The 17995-nt window shown below is 41.0% G+C and overlaps 1 protein-coding gene across 2 annotated transcripts; it reads left to right on the top strand.

Moving 5' to 3' along the window:
- The first annotated feature begins 221 nt into the window (after window positions 1–221).
- On the top strand, window positions 222–17069 carry mbtd1 (mbt domain containing 1). 2 transcript variants are annotated; one of them, XM_024386377.2, is made up of 17 exons: window positions 222–388; window positions 1311–1512; window positions 1808–1941; window positions 2119–2239; window positions 2524–2606; window positions 2775–2892; window positions 3089–3223; window positions 3785–3873; window positions 3998–4223; window positions 4337–4392; window positions 4513–4617; window positions 4830–4977; window positions 5205–5287; window positions 5563–5797; window positions 8179–8250; window positions 11316–11489; window positions 12712–17069. In XM_024386377.2, exons 1-17 carry the CDS (start codon window positions 368–370, stop codon window positions 12831–12833), a joined length of 2124 nt encoding a protein of 707 aa, XP_024242145.1. In that variant the 5' UTR covers window positions 222–367; the 3' UTR covers window positions 12834–17069. The 2 variants fall into 2 exon arrangements, with proteins under 2 accessions (XP_024242145.1, XP_024242146.1); XM_024386378.2 differs by lacking the exon at window positions 11316–11489.
- Window positions 17070–17995: the final 926 nt, after the last annotated feature.

Below are 17995 nucleotides of genomic sequence, written 5' to 3'. Positions count from 1 at the left end.
CCTGTGCCTCGTCTGTTCCACTCTACAAATGCCTTTTACAGTATATTGACTATGAACCTTTTGGCAGGTCACTTTGCTCTTTTACAATCGAAAATGGTTATATTAGTAAATTACATTTTAATGAAAGTAGGGTGGACTATTTACAATTGTTTTGTTTTCTGTGTTGTCGTTCAGCACTGACCAATCACAGCAAAGTGGGTTCTGAACGCGCATGCTCATTTGACACATTGTATTTTTGTTGATACTATCCTGCTTGAGTTCCTTTCCGGGCTCTGAGTTGAGCTTTTTCAAGCTATTAAACCCCCTACTTTGGGGGGTTTACTATTCAAATTGAGCCAATAAAATACTGTAACTATATGAAGGGCTGATGGAGAACACAAGGGATTTGGTGAGTTAATTTTCCCGATGTGGTCCGTCCGTATCCGATTTGTTGTGTAGCAAGCTTGCTAACTTTAGCCTTAGCTAGCGCCTCCCTTTCATTATCGGATTGTAGTAACAGCTGATTGAATCCCCTAAACTACAAAATAGCAATATCCAACAGCCCTTATTTTATTGGAAAGTGAATATGTGGCTACTTTACTCGTTTTTTACATGCTAAATGGCTACTCATTTAAATAATTTATTGCAAGCGTTGTCTTGTAACAGACGCTAGGTCAGCTAACCAAGTAACTAACGCTAGAACTGGAATAACAGGTTTGCTAGCTAAGGCCCAGCCCATGTCTCTCACATTCATTCCGCAAAATCCTTTTTAACAATATTAGCTAGCTACGTGTTAACGATAACATAAATAGCTAGCAAGTAACGTTAATGTGATTAAGATGAGGGAGAAAGGATCGTTTAGGTGTTTTCTCCAGACAGCTAAGTTAGCAAGCTAGCGTTAGCTACCAGCTACTATTATATGCAGAGGTGGTAAATTAACACTCTTAGGCGGCTTTGTGATTATATAGCAAGGAAACTGGTATTGTATTCTCTCTCTATATATATATATATATATACGTAAGACTCAGTTATTGCTCAGTTACATTTTGTTATCCGATGCTAGTAACTGTATTGGTATGGATGTTTCTCATCTGTAGCCATGGTAGTTATATCTGCTACATATCAGCGTGGCTGTTGTATCACATTGTTTACCGTACACCGTTTCCAAGTATACCAATCTTCTATTAGGACTAATATGCCATAATAAAACATGTTATTTGTGATTATTCACTTGTTGAAAGAAACAAGTGTCAATAAATTATATTATATCCCCCTCACTGTACAATTGGGTCAGTAGGGCGTCATGCGTTCCCTCTCTCTGCTCCTTCCAGGCTGAACGCACCCCGCGTTCGGAGCGTAAGCGCCAGGACTCGTTTGGGATGTTTGACCGGTACGACAGCTGCAGTGAGGAGAGCACCAGTAGCTCCAGCTCAGATGACAGTGAGGACGAGGTGCCCTCCATCCCCGCCAGCCTGCCCATCATCAAAAACAATGGACAGGTCTACACCTATCCCGACGGCAAGACCGGCATGGGTCAGTACAGGGAAATATTGATATAGAATCCATAGATATAAATCAGTTACGAATCCTATGGGTCAGTCAGTGTCTCTGGGGTGATTGCACAAAACCGGTTGAGCGAGTGAATTGAGTGGCTGCCTGTGATTGACATAGATCCCGGCCTGCTACTGTCATAGTTATCCTGTCATTTCATACAATATAGTTGAGAAAAATAACTGATGAAAGAAGACTACATTGCTTTGAATGAATTGGAATTTCCTGCTTTATTCTGAGTTTCCAGGAAATGTTTATGTGTTGCCTTGTTTTCCAGCCACGTGTGAGATGTGTGGGATGGTCGGAGTGCGAGACGCCTTCTACTCCAAGACTAAACGCTTCTGCAGCGTCTCCTGCTCTAGAAGTTACTCCTCCAACTCTAAAAAAGCCAGCATCTTGGCTCGACTCCAGGTAACCTTATAATCCCATACTGTTCTGTATGTTATTTGTTGTAGCCAGATAGTAGAATTAGAACAACTTCTTCTATTTCCTTTGGAAATGCAAGAGAACATAACCAGTAGAAAGTGTGGGCATATTTTGTTTCTTCAATCTAATCTCACTGTTAATGTTTTGTGCTTTTTACTAAAGGGTAAACCACCTACGAAAAAGGCCAAGGTGTTACAGAAACAGCCTCTCATGGCGAAGTTGGCAGCTTACGCCCAGTACCAAGCAAGTCAACAACAACAGAACCAGGCTAAGTCAAAAGCAGGCGAGTCCATCTGTAGTTCAGTTGGTAGAGCATGGCGCTTCAAAGCCAGGATACTGGGACCGTCTTTATGTAAAATGTATGCATGCATGACTAAGTCGCTTTGGTTAAAAGCTTCTGCTAAATTGCATATATTATATTATAGTCAGAACACACAATCTCTCATATTGTTGTTATGCAGAAGAATGGCCTTGAATGGAAGATGGTTTTAGTCATAAGAACACACATTCTCTGTCCTGACCCAGTGTAGTGAAGTTAATGTTGACCTTGTTCCTTCTCCCCAACAGTGGTTCCTGTTGAAGGCTTTGACTGGGGGCGGTACATATGTAGCAATAACTTGGTTGGAGCACCAGTCAGCTGCTTCAAGCACGTACGTTTAAACAACAGCTAGGCGTTCAAATGGTCCTGTAATGAAGTCAATTGCAGATGCTAAGGTTCTATATCTGTAAATCTACCTGGTTTTGATCAACAACAGTGTACCCTGTGGGATATATTAAGCATTTAACATGTAACATTTCGTTATTTCTCGGTGTCTCAGGTCCCTATGGGTACGTGCTGGGGAGACCTAGCTGAAGGAGTGATGGTCGAGGTGCTCAACTCCGATACTAACCTCTCTACTAAAGTCTACTGGGTAGCAGGGATCGTCAAACTGTCAGGTAAGAACACATCTAACCACTTGAAGGATTTTTATCCGTGTAACAAAACAATTCTTTACATTTTGAAAGTATTGTTGTTGGGTTTTTTTTGCCATAATGAGCAGACTGTTCTTAATATTTCTTTGAAGAATGCACAGTAATGGTGTTGTAAAGATGTCCCATGAAAGGCTCTTAGTGTTTCTGTTCTCTTCCCCAGGGTTCAAGGCTCTGCTGCGGTACGAGGGTTTTGACAACGACACCAGCAGGGACTTCTGGTGTAACCTCTGTGTTCCAGAGATCCACCACGTCGGGTGGTGCGCATCCAGCGGGAAACCGCTCGTACCTCCCAAATGTAAACATCATTCCATAATCATGGTCATAGTAATACGCTTCCTTTTTTAACAGGCCTTTAACATGCTTTTAACAGGCCTTTTTAATATGCCTTTTTAACAGGCCTTTAACATGCTTTTAACAGGCCTTTTTAATATGCCTTTTAACAGGCCTTTTTAACAGGCCTTTTAACATGCCTTTTTAATATGCCTTTTAACAGGCCTTTTAACAGGCCTTTTTAACAGGCCTTTAACATGCTTTTAACAGGCCTTTTTAATATGCCTTTTAACAGGCCTTTTTAACAGGCCTTTTTAATATGCCTTTTAACAGGCCTTTTTAACGGGCCTTTTTAAAATGCCTTTTAACAGGCCTTTTTAACAGGCCTTTTTAATATGCCTTTTAACGTGCCTTTTTAATATGCCTTTTTAATATGCCTTTTGAACAGGCCTTTTTAACGGGCCTTTTTAACAGGCTTTTTAACGGGCCTTTTTAACAGGCCTTTTTAACAGGCCTTGATCTTAACAGAAGATGGAAAACAGATTGATAGACTGATGATGGATTATGTTTCTGGTTTCTCTCTCAGCGATACAGCTAAAGTACTCTAACTGGAAAGCTTTCCTTGTGAAGCGTCTCACTGGAGCCAAAACGCTACCACCAGACTTTGCCACCAAGGTAAGATTTCATCATATTGAGCTGCAAGATGTAAACACTGGTAAGGACGATGGCTTAAACTCTCCCTAGTTCTCTAAAAGCACCCACTCATAGCACTTCCTTTCATTCCCCCCTCTCTACCCAGGTCCATGAGAACATGCAGTTCCCCTTTAAGAAGCTGATGCGTGTGGAGGTGGTGGATAAGACTCACCTGTGCCGGACACGGGTGGCCCTGGTGGAGCAGGTGATTGGGGGACGGCTGAGGCTCGTCTACGAAGAGGGCTCTGACGACTTCTGGTGTCACATGTACTCCCCGCTCATACACTCCATCGGATGGTCACGGAGCATCGGACACCGCTTCAAACGATCCGGTCAGTCAAGTTAGTTGGTTTTGGGTAGTTAATTTGTTAGTGAGTTAGGCCTAGGTAGGTAGTTAGTCCAATGTGTTTGTTTTCGGACTCTGCTGACAATGTTTGTTTCCCAGATGTGTCAAAGAAAATCGATGGTCAAATGGATGCCCCCGCCCAGCTGTTTGCCAAGGTAATGTAAATACACCACATGCTTACAATGCCCCAAGTCTTTGTGCCTCTGTGGTTTGTATTGATTATTTTTCCAATGTACGGATCCAGAATGATGAATGAATCTGTGATATCTCCTCAGGTGAAAGACGTGGACCAGAATGGTGAATGGTTCAGGGACAGGATGAAACTAGAGGCCATCGACCCTCTAAACCTCTCAGCTATAAGTGTAGCCACTGTAAGAAAGGTAACTGTCTCACTTCTCCACTTTCTGTGTAGCCACTGTAATAAAGGCATGGCAACAGTTTGGGTCGTTTCCATGGTAGAATTCAAGGGTCATACTACTCCACTGTTGGCTCCCCTGGATTGGGGTTTCCCTCTACTTACTTTCAGTCCCCGGTCACCTGTTAAGGTTTTGAGTTGTATACTTCTTAGATTGATGTTTGCTGTCTGTTTCAGGTGTTGGCAGACGGGTACCTCATGATCGGCGTCGACGGGTCGGAGGTGACGGACGGCTCAGACTGGTTCTGCTACCACTCCACCTCTCCCTCCATCTTCCCTGCCGGCTTCTGTGAAATCAACAACATCGAACTCACACACCCTAGAGGTACACTTCTTACCCCATCTTTCTTTTCCTTCTTTTACAGACTGCAACATTCCCTCACTCAGGTATTTTTTTTTTTTTTCAACCGTTGTTTATTTAATTAAGGATAGTCTTATTGAGATAGTCTCTTTGTCCCAGTTGTTGAAGGTAGCTCTTGTTCCTCTTCCTCTTTGGCCTCTCTGGTCAAGGGTTATGTGTTAACCCAGCCTTACCACTGACTCTGCCCACAGGGTACACTAAACTGCCATTTAAATGGTTTGACTACCTCAGAGAAACAAGTTCAATAGCCGCTCCTGTGAAGCTCTTTAACAAGGTAGGACTGATTCCTGACATCGTGGCTGTGTTGTTTTGTTGGTTAGCGCAGTCCTGTGGTTCTGTCTTTTTATGATCACATAAAAATTATACTTCAAAATAAAACGACTACAAGCAGGCATTACCAACAAGGCAAATTATTTATCTATTTTTCGCTAACATACATGTTTGATGTAATACATTTTTCAAAAATTGTTATGGAAAAAACACTGTATTGACCACGAACATAAAAATGTCTCTCGTCTTTGCCTCCGCCATCTTGTTGCCCCTGCCCAGGATGTTCCAAACCACGGGTTCCGTCAGGGTATGAAGCTGGAGGCTGTGGACCTGATGGAGCCCAGGTTGGTGTGTGTTGCCACTGTGACTCGGATCGTCCACCGCCTGTTGCGCATCCACTTTGACGGCTGGGAGGACGAGTACGACCAATGGGTGGACTGTCAGTCGTCTGACCTCTACCCCGTGGGCTGGTGTCAGCTGACCGGATACCAGCTACAGCCCCCCGCCGCACAGAGTGAGATCAAACACCACAGTTCTACCCAAATGTAACACACCAACATGTAACACACCAACATGTAACACACCAACATGTAACACAATAACGTGTAACACAATAACATGTAACACACCAACATGTAACACAGTAACACACCAACATGTAACACACTAACACAATAACATGTAACACACCAACATGTAACACAGTAACACACCAACATGTAACACACTAACACACCAACATGTAACCAACACACCAACATGTAAGACACCAACACACCAACATGTAACACACCAACACACCAACATGTAACACACCAACACACCAACATGTAACACACCAACACACCAACATGTAACACACCAACATGTAACACACCAACGTGTAACACACCAACATGTAACACACTAACACACCAACATGTAACAACCAACATGTAAACACACCAACATGTAACACACCAACATGTAACACACCAACATGTAACACACTAACACACCAACATGTAACACACCAACATGTAACACACTAACATGCAACACACTAACACACCAACATGTAACACACAACATGTAACACACCAACATGTAACACACCAACATGTAACACCAACTAACACACCAACATGTAACACACTAACATGCAACACACTAACACACCAACATGTAACACAACTAACACACCAACATGTAACACACTAACACACCAACATGTAACACACTAACATGCAACACACTAACACACCAACATGTAACACACTAACACACCAACATGTAACACACCAACATGTAACACACTAACACACCAACATGTAACACACTAACACACCAACATGTAACACACTAACACACTAACATGTAACACAGGAACATGTAACACACCAACATGTAACACACCAACATGTAACACACTAACATGTAACACACTAACATGTAACACACCAACATGTAACACACCAACATGTAACACAATAACGTGTAACACAATAACATGTAACACACCAACATGTAACACAGTAACACACCAACATGTAACACACTAACACAATAACATGTAACACACCAACATGTAACACAGTAACACACCAACATGTAACACACTAACACACCAACATGTAACACACCAACATGTAAGACACCAACACACCAACATGTAACACACCAACACACCAACATGTAACACACCAACACACCAACATGTAACACACCAACACACCAACATGTAACACACCAACATGTAACACACCAACGTGTAACACACCAACATGTAACACACTAACACACCAACATGTAACACACCAACATGTAACACACTAACATGCAACACACTAACACACCAACATGTAACACACCAACATGTAACACACCAACACACCAACATGTAACACACCAACATGTAACACACCAACGTGTAACACACCAACATGTAACACACTAACACACCAATATGTAACACACCAACATGTAACACACCAACATGTAACACACTAACACACCAACATGTAACACACCAACATGTAACACACTAACATGCAACACACTAACACACCAACATGTAACACACCAACACACCAACATGTAACACACCAACATGTAACACACTAACACACCAACATGTAACACACTAACATGCAACACACTAACACACCAACATGTAACACACTAACACACCAACATGTAACACACTAACATGCAACACACTAACACACCAACATGTAACACACTAACACACCAACATGTAACACACCAACATGTAACACACTAACATGTAACACACTAACACACCAACATGTAACACACTAACACACTAACATGTAACACAGGAACATGTAACACACCAACATGTAACACACCAACATGTAACACACTAACATGTAACACACTAACATGTAACACACTAACATGTAACACACCAACATGTAACACACCAACATGTAACACACCAACATGTAACACACTAACATGTAACACACTAACATGTAACACACTAACATGTAACACACCAACATGTAACACACTAACATGTAACACACCAACATGTAACACACTAACATGTAACACACCAACATGTAACACACTAACATGTAACACAGGAACATGTAACACACCAACATGTAACACACTAACACACTAACATGTAACACACCAACATGTAACACAGGAACATGTAACACACCAACATGTAACACACCAACATGTAACACACTAACACACCATGTAACACATAAACCAAACAACTACCACTTAGGCTCTCATTGATGGATTGGATTAAGTTCCAGCTAATACGTGACCAATTACCTGATAACATGCGATTGGAGTCCCAAAATAACAGGCACAAACATTTGTGTAAAACAATAGGCCACTGTTTATTTGCTCCTCTATTTTCTGTCATTTCAGTGGCCAGAGAAGTCCCAGCAGCTGTACCTAAGCACAAGAAGAAAGCCCAACAATACAAAGGACAAAAGAAAAGTGAGTTCTCTTCTCTTTCATCATCACTCGCTTCCCTCTTTCCCTGGTCCACACCAGTGGAGGCTGGTGGGAGGACCTATAGAAGGATGGGCTCATTGTAATAATGGCTGGAATGGATTCAGTGGAATGGAGTCAAACTTATCTTTCTGTCTGTGCCATTATGGTGTCCGTGACAACATAGGCAGTGCCATTGGGGCTCTCTCCATTTTAAAGTATTGAATGTTATTCTGTTGTGTTTGAAAAAGCATAAAGATAATGTTGTTGATTTATCGTCCCCTGCTGTGTTGGAGTCTTCTTGTGTGTTATTCATGTGTGGCCACTAAATGGCAGTGATATAGCTTAAAGCCATTTTCAAACCAATTTAAAGGAGGCAATGCTCTGATCTTTGGCTGGTAACTCCCAACCCATAGGAATCCCCACCCAGTTGGCCACTGGTGGAAGGCCTCGATGGCAATGTCCATGCTGAAACTGGTTCTATCCATCTAGAGCCATCTGTCTACCTCTATGTTCCAAGCACAGCTTGTTCCACGTCTTAGGAAGTGGTTTAGCAGGGCTATGTGTAGACATGTGGTCACACACCACGCTAGCTGGTTTACTTGAGTCTGGCTTACCTTGGGTGTATTCAGACCATGTGTTAGAACATTTCACAGCAGCATACCACCCTGCATACCACCCTGCATACCACTGCTGGCTTGCTTCTGAAGCTAAGCAGGTTTGGTCCTGGTCAGTCCCTGGATGGGAGACCAGGTGCTACTGGAAGTGGTGTTGGAGGGCCAGTAGGAGGCACTCTTTCCTCTGGTCTAAAAAATATCCCAATACCCCAGGGCAGTGATTGGGGACACTGCCCTGTGTAGGGTGCTGTCTTTCAGGTGGGACGTTAAACGGGTGTCCTGACTCTCTTAGGTCATTAAAAATCCCATGGCACTTGTCGTAAGAGTAGGGGTGTTAACCCCGGTGTCCTGGCTAAATTCCCAATCTGGCCATATCCCTCAAACCATCACGGTCAACTAATAATCCCCAGTTTACAATTGGCTCATTCATCCCCCTCCTCTCCCCTGTAACTATTCCCCAGGTCGTTGCTGTAAATGAGAACGTGTTCTCAGTCAACTTACCTGGCAAAATAACGGAAAAATAAAATAAATAAATCAGAACCGTCTTCTGAACCGTTTGAAACATGATTGGTGTTTTTTAAATATTGTATTTAAGCAGAATAAAATAACTTGAACATGTACAGTTGAAGTCAGAAGTTTACATACACTTAGGTTGGAGTCATTAAAACTTGTTTTTCAAACACTCCACAGCTTTCTTGTTAACAAACTGTAGTTTTGGCAAGTTGGTTAGGACATCTACTGTGTACATGACACAAGTCATTTTTCCAACAATTGTTTACAGACAGATTATTTCACTTATAATTCACTGTATCACAATTCCAGTGTTTCAGAAGTTTGCAAACACTAAGTTGACTGTGCCTTTAAACAGCTTGGAACATTCCAGAAAATAATGGCATGGCTTTAGAAGCTTCTGATAGGCTATTTGACATCATTTGAGTCAATTGGAGGTGTACCTGTGGATGTATTTCAAGGCCTACCTTCAAACTCAGTGCCTCTTTGCTTGACATCATGGGAAAATCAAAAGAAATCAGCCAAGACCTCAGAAAAGAAATTGTACAAGTCTGGTTCATCCTTGGGAGCAATTTCCAAATGCCTGAAGGTGCCACGTTCATCTGTATAAAAATTAGTACGCACGTATAAACACCATGGGATCACTCAGCCGTCATACCGCTCAGGAAGGAGATACAATCTGTTTCCTATATATTAACATACTTTGGTTCGAAAAGTGCAAGTCAATCCCAGAACAACAGCAAAGGACCTTGTGAAGATGCTGGAGGAAACGGGTACAAAAGTATTTATATCCACAGTAAAACGAGTCCTATAGCGACGTAACCTGAAAGGCCGCTCAGCAAGGAAGAAGCCACTGCTCCAACACCGCCATGAAAAAAAACGAAGTTCGTACTTTTTGGAGAAATGTTCTCTGATCTGAAGAAACAAAAATAGAACTGTTTGGCCATAATGACCATCGTTATGTTTGGAGGAAAAAGGGGGAGGCTTGCAAGCCGAAGAACACCATCCCAATCGTGAAGTACGGGGGTGGTAGCATCATGTTGTGGGGGTGCTTTGCTGCAGGAGGGACTGGTGCACTTCAACAAAATAGATGACATCATGAGGACAGAAAATGATGTGGATATATTGAAGCAACATCTCAAGACATCAGTCAGGAAGTTAAAGCTTGGTCGCAAATGGGTCTTACAAATGGACATTGACCCCAAGCATACTTCCAAAGTTGTGGCAAAGTTGCTTAAGGACAACAAAGTCAAGGTATTGGAGTGGCCATCACAAAGCCCTGACCTCAATCCCATAGAAAATTTGTGGGCAAAACTGAAAAAGCACAGTGGCAAGAAGGCCTACACACCTGACTCAGTTACACCAGCTCTGTCAGAAAAAAATGGGCCAAAATTCACCCAACTTATTGTGTGAAGCTTGTGGACGGCTATCCGAAACATTTGACCCAAGTTAAACAGTTTAAAGGCAAAGCTACCAAATACTAATGGAGTGTATGTAAACTTCTGACCCACTGGGAATGTGATGAAAGAAATAAAAGCTGAAATAAATAATTCTCTACTATTATTCTGACATTTCACATTCTTAAAATAAAGTGGTGATCCTAACTGACCTAAGACAGGGAATTTTTATGTGGATTAAATGTCAGGAATTGTGAAAAACTGATTTTAAATGTATTTGGCTAAGGTGTATGTAAACTTCCGACTTCAACTGTACATGCTATATAATGTATTACATCATGTGATTATCTAGGCCATTTACCTTTATATACACACACACACACAATAGGATCTGTAATTAATTAGTTAATAAGTTAGCATTTATTTTATTATTCAAAATACATATAAAGTAACCCTATGCCACCGAACATTCAAATCTACACTGTTGGGAGCGGTAGCACCCTGAAAGCACCCTTAGTAGCTTACCTGAGTCTAACTTGGTGTCTAGAGCGGAAGGTTCCGGTTGGTCGTCGGCTCTTCAGTCAGGCAGGCAGGAGGAGGAGCCTATCAGGGGAGGACGAAGAGCAGAGTCCGCCCCCTTACTCCAACCAGGGCCCCACTCTGGCCCCCCGGTCCCGCACCCACCACCACTACCACCACCACCATCACACCCACAAACCAGGTAACACTGCCAATAAATAACCACTGAGACCTCCACACAGACAGAGGGTGCTAACAGGGGTCAGTCCTCAGCCACTGTAGGTGCTGACCCTGCAGGGCGATCGCTGTGTGTTGGATACACCTGCATGAAAGCAAGTTCTATTCACTTGTTTCTGTGTCATGTTATTGAAGTGAAAGTACTAATGTGAGAAATGGCAATTTCTCCTCTCACCTCGTGATGCAATTCCTCCTTTGGTCGTCTTTCCTTCCACTTCTCTGCTGCCAATGACTGGAACGAACTGCAAAAATCACTGAAGCTGGAGACTCATATCTCCCTCACTAGCTTTGAGCACCAGCTGTCAGAGCAGCTCACAGATCACTGCACCTGTACATAGCTCATCTGTATACAGCCATCTATCTACCTACCTCATCCCCATACTGTATTTATCTTGCTCCTTTGCACCCTAGTATCTCTACTTGCACATTCATCTTTTGCACAACTACCATTCCAGTGTGTAATTACTTCGCCACCATGGCCTATTTATTGTCTTACTACCTCCCTTATCTTACCTCATTTGCACTCACTGTATATAGACTTTTTGTTTTATTTTGTTCTACTGTATTATTGACTGTTGTTTGCATCGCACTGCTTTGCTTTATCTTGGTCAGGTCACAGTTGCAAATGATAACTTGGTCTCAACTGGCCTACCTGGTTAAATAAAGGTGAAAAATAAATAAATAAACTAGGTGAGCAGGACGTTTGCAGGAAGGAGGAAAAGTGGTGATGTAATATACTTTAGAAGTCTGGTTTCATTACAGGAACTACAGGCTCAGATGGAGGGCTAGGTATTAACAAGTATAGCTGTTCCTGTGCTGAAAAGTGTTTTGTGACTAAAAATGGTTGTTTACCCCCTAAGAGATATATATATCTTTTTTTTAAATGGTTGTTTACCCCCTAAGAGATATATATCTTTGTTTTAAATGGTTGTTTACCCCCTAAGAGAGATATATCTTTTTTTTAAATGGTTGTTTACCCCCTAAGAGATATATATATATTTTTTAAATGGTTGTTTACCCCCTAAGAGATATATATATATTTTTTAAATGGTTGTTTAGCTATTTTCTTCTGTCTTGGTATGCTGAACAGGGTTTCGACTATTAAAAAAATATATATATTTTTATTTATTTATGTAACCCTCTATTTTGCTAACTCTCTCTCCCTCTCTCTCTCTCCTTCACTCTAGAGTCTCTGTTACGTCTTAAGGAGGAACAGGCTGAGGTGGATGAGTTCACCTTCTCCCATGGCGTCTCAGATCAGGAGAGCATCGGCTCTGGCAGCTACTACATCAAACAGGAGCCCTGTTGACAGGGGGGACAGGGGACCGGGGCTAAGCCTGGGTAGGGGGAGCTGGACAATAGAAACCCCTGAAATCCAACATCCAGAGAGACACTGCCTACAACCCCCAACTTAAGACAAGACACATCCCTAAACCAAGACAAGATCAACAGGGCAGAGAGAGCTCTAAAAAACCTTGTCAACAAAAGATGGCCCTCTAACACAGCAATCAGGGGAGAATATTGCTGGGGGACTTGGTACCCCAAAACACTAAGTGACTACATGCCCTGAAACCCAAACCCGTACCCCACAAAATCAAGACAGGGAGCTACTTAGGTCTCCCCAAAACCATCCAGGGGAGAAGAACACTTCTGAGCAGCAACAACATCAAACCCTGGAGCCCTGATGGACAGTCACTCATTCAGTGAGACTGACATACCATATAAACAACGGGTAACTGGACACTTCCTAAAGCCACTGGCCGGGAAGAGGGCTAAGATACCTGGACAACCTGATCAGAATCCCACATCCCTGAATGATTGGATATGACCGTGGCTTTCTGTCTTCCTCCATAAATGCATCTAGGCAGGGGGCCTTGGAGCTCTGGATGCCCACTACAGAAGCCTGTTCTCTGGGTACTCTGTCTCTCCCACCACCCTGCCGTAGGCCAGGCAGGACCTCTGACACAACTCGGGGACACACACACAGACACCTGCACTAACTGTGACAGATATATAGGTCTTTGGTTTATTTCTTTCAGGTAAGAGAGCTAAGAAGGAGGGATTTTATTTCACGCGGTCTTGAAAGGAGGGGGAGGGAAAAAGCTGTATAAAACAGGTATCTTTTTTCCAACAATTTTGCCAAGTGGACTTGCTTTGATTTGCTAATAGTACTTGAAGTTTTGGTAAAGTTTCTGTTTTTGTTAGTTTTTGTACTTTTTCAATTGAAGGGTTGTTATTTTGTCTTAAATGCTGATTTGTTATCAACAGCTCTTTGTGGGAGTGGCGTGGATATTATAGTAAGGATACATATTCATAGACGAGACCTATTCAATATAGAACTATATAGATATTAAGGAAAGTGATTTGGCCTGAGTGGGTTTTGAAACCTTGTGATAGGACTAGATGGGGGTTGTGCCCCAATAGGTTAACTGACATACTACTTAGTATTGTCTATGCATACTATGTAGTATGCTAGTGTGTGTATTGGGAAACACAGTCACAGATTGCACTACAGGAGCAAACAGCCAGTCTCTTTGGCTTGTTGGAACCATCCTTACCTCTAGCATGGCAGCAGCTTTAGAATAGAAAGACCAGACTTCTCTAGTGTCTGTTTTTTTAACTAGGAAAACAACTCCAGAAACAAAGCTAAACCACATTAGATACTCGTTATTACACTCAACCATTATGTCTTATTCCTTGTCATAACCTATTTTCTTCTAAGAAAACAAGTGCAAACTCTACATAAATCTTGTCCCGTAAAAGAGAGAATTTCTATCAATCGAGCAAAAGTTTAATCCTAAAATGATGTCAATCAGAAATAAAACATTGTAGGCTACATGTCAAGAACGACATCGAGGTAAGCAAAACCGTTTGATTAGGAATTCCCCCCTCTTGTTTATGGCTAATTCTTTATTTCAGAGCCAAATGGATGTGTACTGGTTAAGTATTCAACCGAGTCACTGGATAACAACGTTGTCGGTGTTAATGTCTCCATTTATTAAACATTGCTTTGTTGATAGCCTTTTGTAAGTGTACGTTCACAAAACCAATGGGATCTGATTGGAGTAGGCTATAGCAGGAGAAAACCTTTCCCATTGGCTTCTTTATTCACCAATTAGACCGCATACATTTTTTGCTAGATTCCTGATTGGTTGGAGATCCTCCTGACTTCCTGAATCTGCTTGTGCATTGTAGCCGGTAGTTAGTGGTGACAATTGTATCTAGACTTCCTCTCTTCCCTCGCAGTGATATGTTATATTGTTGTACTACCTCCTGATGAGCTTGGCAGTCAAATAGAGACATCGTAACGTGTCTCTAATCTGAGATGCAGGTTTGGGCAACTTGATATACCATATGCAAATAAAAAATAATGATATCCTCATATGTCTGACTAGACACCGAACACAGATATTTGTAACAGCACATTTTGAGGTAGTCCTCGAAATGGAATAATATGCAATAATGTTTTCTGTATTTTGCTATGTCAGATCGCTGAATTACAACACCCTGAAGTGATATTAAGGTACATGCAATATGTTATACTTGCTTCAATTGACCTACATTCTATTGCATAACTATGGCAACTATGTGAACTATGGTCTATAAACAGAATATAATAGATGTTATTTGAACCCACTATGTATAAATAGAATAGTACAGAAAAGTTGACCGAGCTCAGTTATTGTTGCAGTAGATGGGAAATGACCTATAATCTCTCTTTCTATATACCAGTAAGGTTGACAATGAACTTCTCAGGAAATGTTTGCATTTTTCTCTAAGGTGTTTTCTTGGCTGCAAGGGTCAAGCGAAGTGCATTACAGTCAAAATGAAACAGAATGACATTTTGCATCAAGTTATTCAAAGAAAAGTCTTAATGGAATAACTTGCTTTACAAATGAATGTCTCTTCTTGCCCATGTCTGAATGTTGATTTCTCCCCTGTTTATGATATGGTTTCTTGTATTGTGATTGTTCTGTTGATTTGGTGAGGTATTTGACATAAACCCTTCATGTCCTAATGATTTACAATGCATTGAGAACCCCTTGATCAGTGTTCAGTTTGACGCCATGCTTTGTGTAGCTAGGTTTTTACCCTCAATTATTGTTTCCATGTGTAGTTCCTTTTCCAACGGATGTACGATCAATAGTTTCTACCGTTTCCTCTCTCTGGGTTTTTAGATTTAGTTGTTAATATTAATTAAGGTTATATACAATGTCCAGCAGAGTAATTAAATGTAGTGTGTCACTATCCTCTTATGTCAACAAGGTTTGGAGTTCAGGATTTGTTTTTTGTTAACTTCAAGTAATCAGATCTGGCACAGACTATGACGAACTAGATGAGAATGAAGAAAGCGTGAAACGATTGTGGTAATCTTAACCAATTAACTGATCAAATTACGTATCTTAGAAAAACAAAAAGACACAACTGTTTATAGACTAACTTTGCTGCTACCTTCCAAATAACCCAAATAATTCCTAATGCACAATCACATTTTGGAGAGAGAGGTTTCTTTTTCAGTGATACAATGACTCTTTATTCTTAGAAATGGATGTAGGAATGTCACCGAGATGCCCAATCCAAAATCAACACCTCTGAATCCCCCCTAAGAGACCTGAAAGAACAGGATGCCATTATAGGCTCACACCTATTTGTTCAGGTGTACAAGGGGCGATTCAGGAAGTGTGTGGAGGGAGGGGCTGATTTGGGACCGGATCAATTGAGTTAGTGCATGCAAAATTGTACGGTCTTTCTGTGGACCAACACTGAGCTTGGTTTGCTGTTATGGTCTTTAGTCGTGCTACCGCTCACTCTAAAATCGACCCCTAGCCACTAATCCTATGTATGCTATAGATCCGAAAGGATTGGATAGGTATGAGAAAGATGGTACAAGCTCCATTTTGCCCTTTTGATAGGCTTAGTGGCATTTTGAGGCATATTGCTTACACCTATCCAAACCTTTCGGATCTTAAATGTATAGTGGAAGTAGGGGAGTCAATCTAGAACGAGGTGTCTGTTTGTTCTTTGAATACTAACACGGGTCTCTTTTTGTATGTGACAACCCCACTATATTCAACCCTTATATATCATGGTGCTATATATATATTTGATAAAGTGATTTAGTTATTTTATTGGGGAAATAATTCTCATTAACTGTAATTATGGAGGGGCTTAAGTTATGTTTTGGTGTTTTATTTTGGATACAAATAACTAAATGATTTGTTAAAAAAAAATTATAGTATTGAAATTATAAACACTGACCCTTGTGGTAGAAATTTGGTTGCAATGTGGTTTGTACATCTCTATCTAGATACATGAGGTTCTTTCTTCTGGTCATTTTGTGCTGTGATCGAGGTTTGATAGACAATACCTTGTATTTGTAAATAAACCAAATGTTTGGGGACATAATATTGGTTGTATTATTTTTGTGTCTTTTGTTTCCAAGTATTGCAAACTGTTTCCGCATGGCTGTGAAAAGGTGTCTGTTAACCATTTTTGTAAGAATTTTTTTTTTTTACGCTGATTAAAATTGATACTTATAAATTACCATATTTGTCAATGCCGATTTTTTTTTTCTCTCTCTTTGTAGTTCCATAGGTTACTTCACCTCAATGCTGTTTCAACCAGAGGAGGCTGGTGGGAGGAACTATATTAATGGAATAAACGGAACCGTATCAAACACATGAAAACCACGTTTGACTCTGTTCCATTTATTCCATTTCAGCCATTATTACAATGAGCCTGTCCTCCTATAGCTCCTCCCACCAGCCTCCTTTGGTTTAAACACCACAGGAAATGAAAGATGTGGTCAAAAAGTCGTATGAAGTAGAATGAGGTAATATGGTGTTCCATTAGCAGTGATGGGAAAAGTACTCAATTCTCATTCTTAAGTAAAAGCAAAGATACCTTAATAGAAAATGACTCAAGGATAAGTGAAAGTTACCCAGTAAAATACTACTTGAGTAAAAGTCAAAGTATTTAGTTTTAAATATACTTAAGTATCAAAAGTAAAAGTATGAATAACTTAATTCCTTATATTAAGCAAACCAGTTTATTTATGGAGCCAGGGGCACACTCCAACACTCAGATATAATTTAAAAACAAAGCATATGTGTTTAGTGAGTCCACCAGATCAGAGGCAGTAGGGATGACCAGGGATGTTCTCTTTTCCTGTCCTGCTAAGCATTCAAAATGTACCATGTAAGGAAAATGTAAAAAGTACATAATTTTCTTTAGGAATGTAGTGAAATAAGTTGCCTAAAATGTAAATAGTAAAGTACAGATACCCCAAAAAACATCTTAAGTAGTACTTTAAAGTATTTTTACTTAAGTACTTTACACCACTGTCCATTATGAAGCACACACCTTTTAAACCACAGCTTCACCTCAAGTCATTATAAATCCATCAGAAATGGACACATGCATCAACTTGTTTGAGTCGGTTCAACAGAACGCCCAGAAGGCCATTGATGA

The sequence above is a fragment of the Oncorhynchus tshawytscha genome, linkage group LG24 (genome assembly GCF_018296145.1).
Source record: "Oncorhynchus tshawytscha isolate Ot180627B linkage group LG24, Otsh_v2.0, whole genome shotgun sequence".
Lineage (NCBI taxonomy): Eukaryota > Metazoa > Chordata > Actinopteri > Salmoniformes > Salmonidae > Oncorhynchus > Oncorhynchus tshawytscha.
Note: the sequence above shows the minus strand (reverse complement) of the source record. Positions and strands in the feature narration are given on the sequence as shown.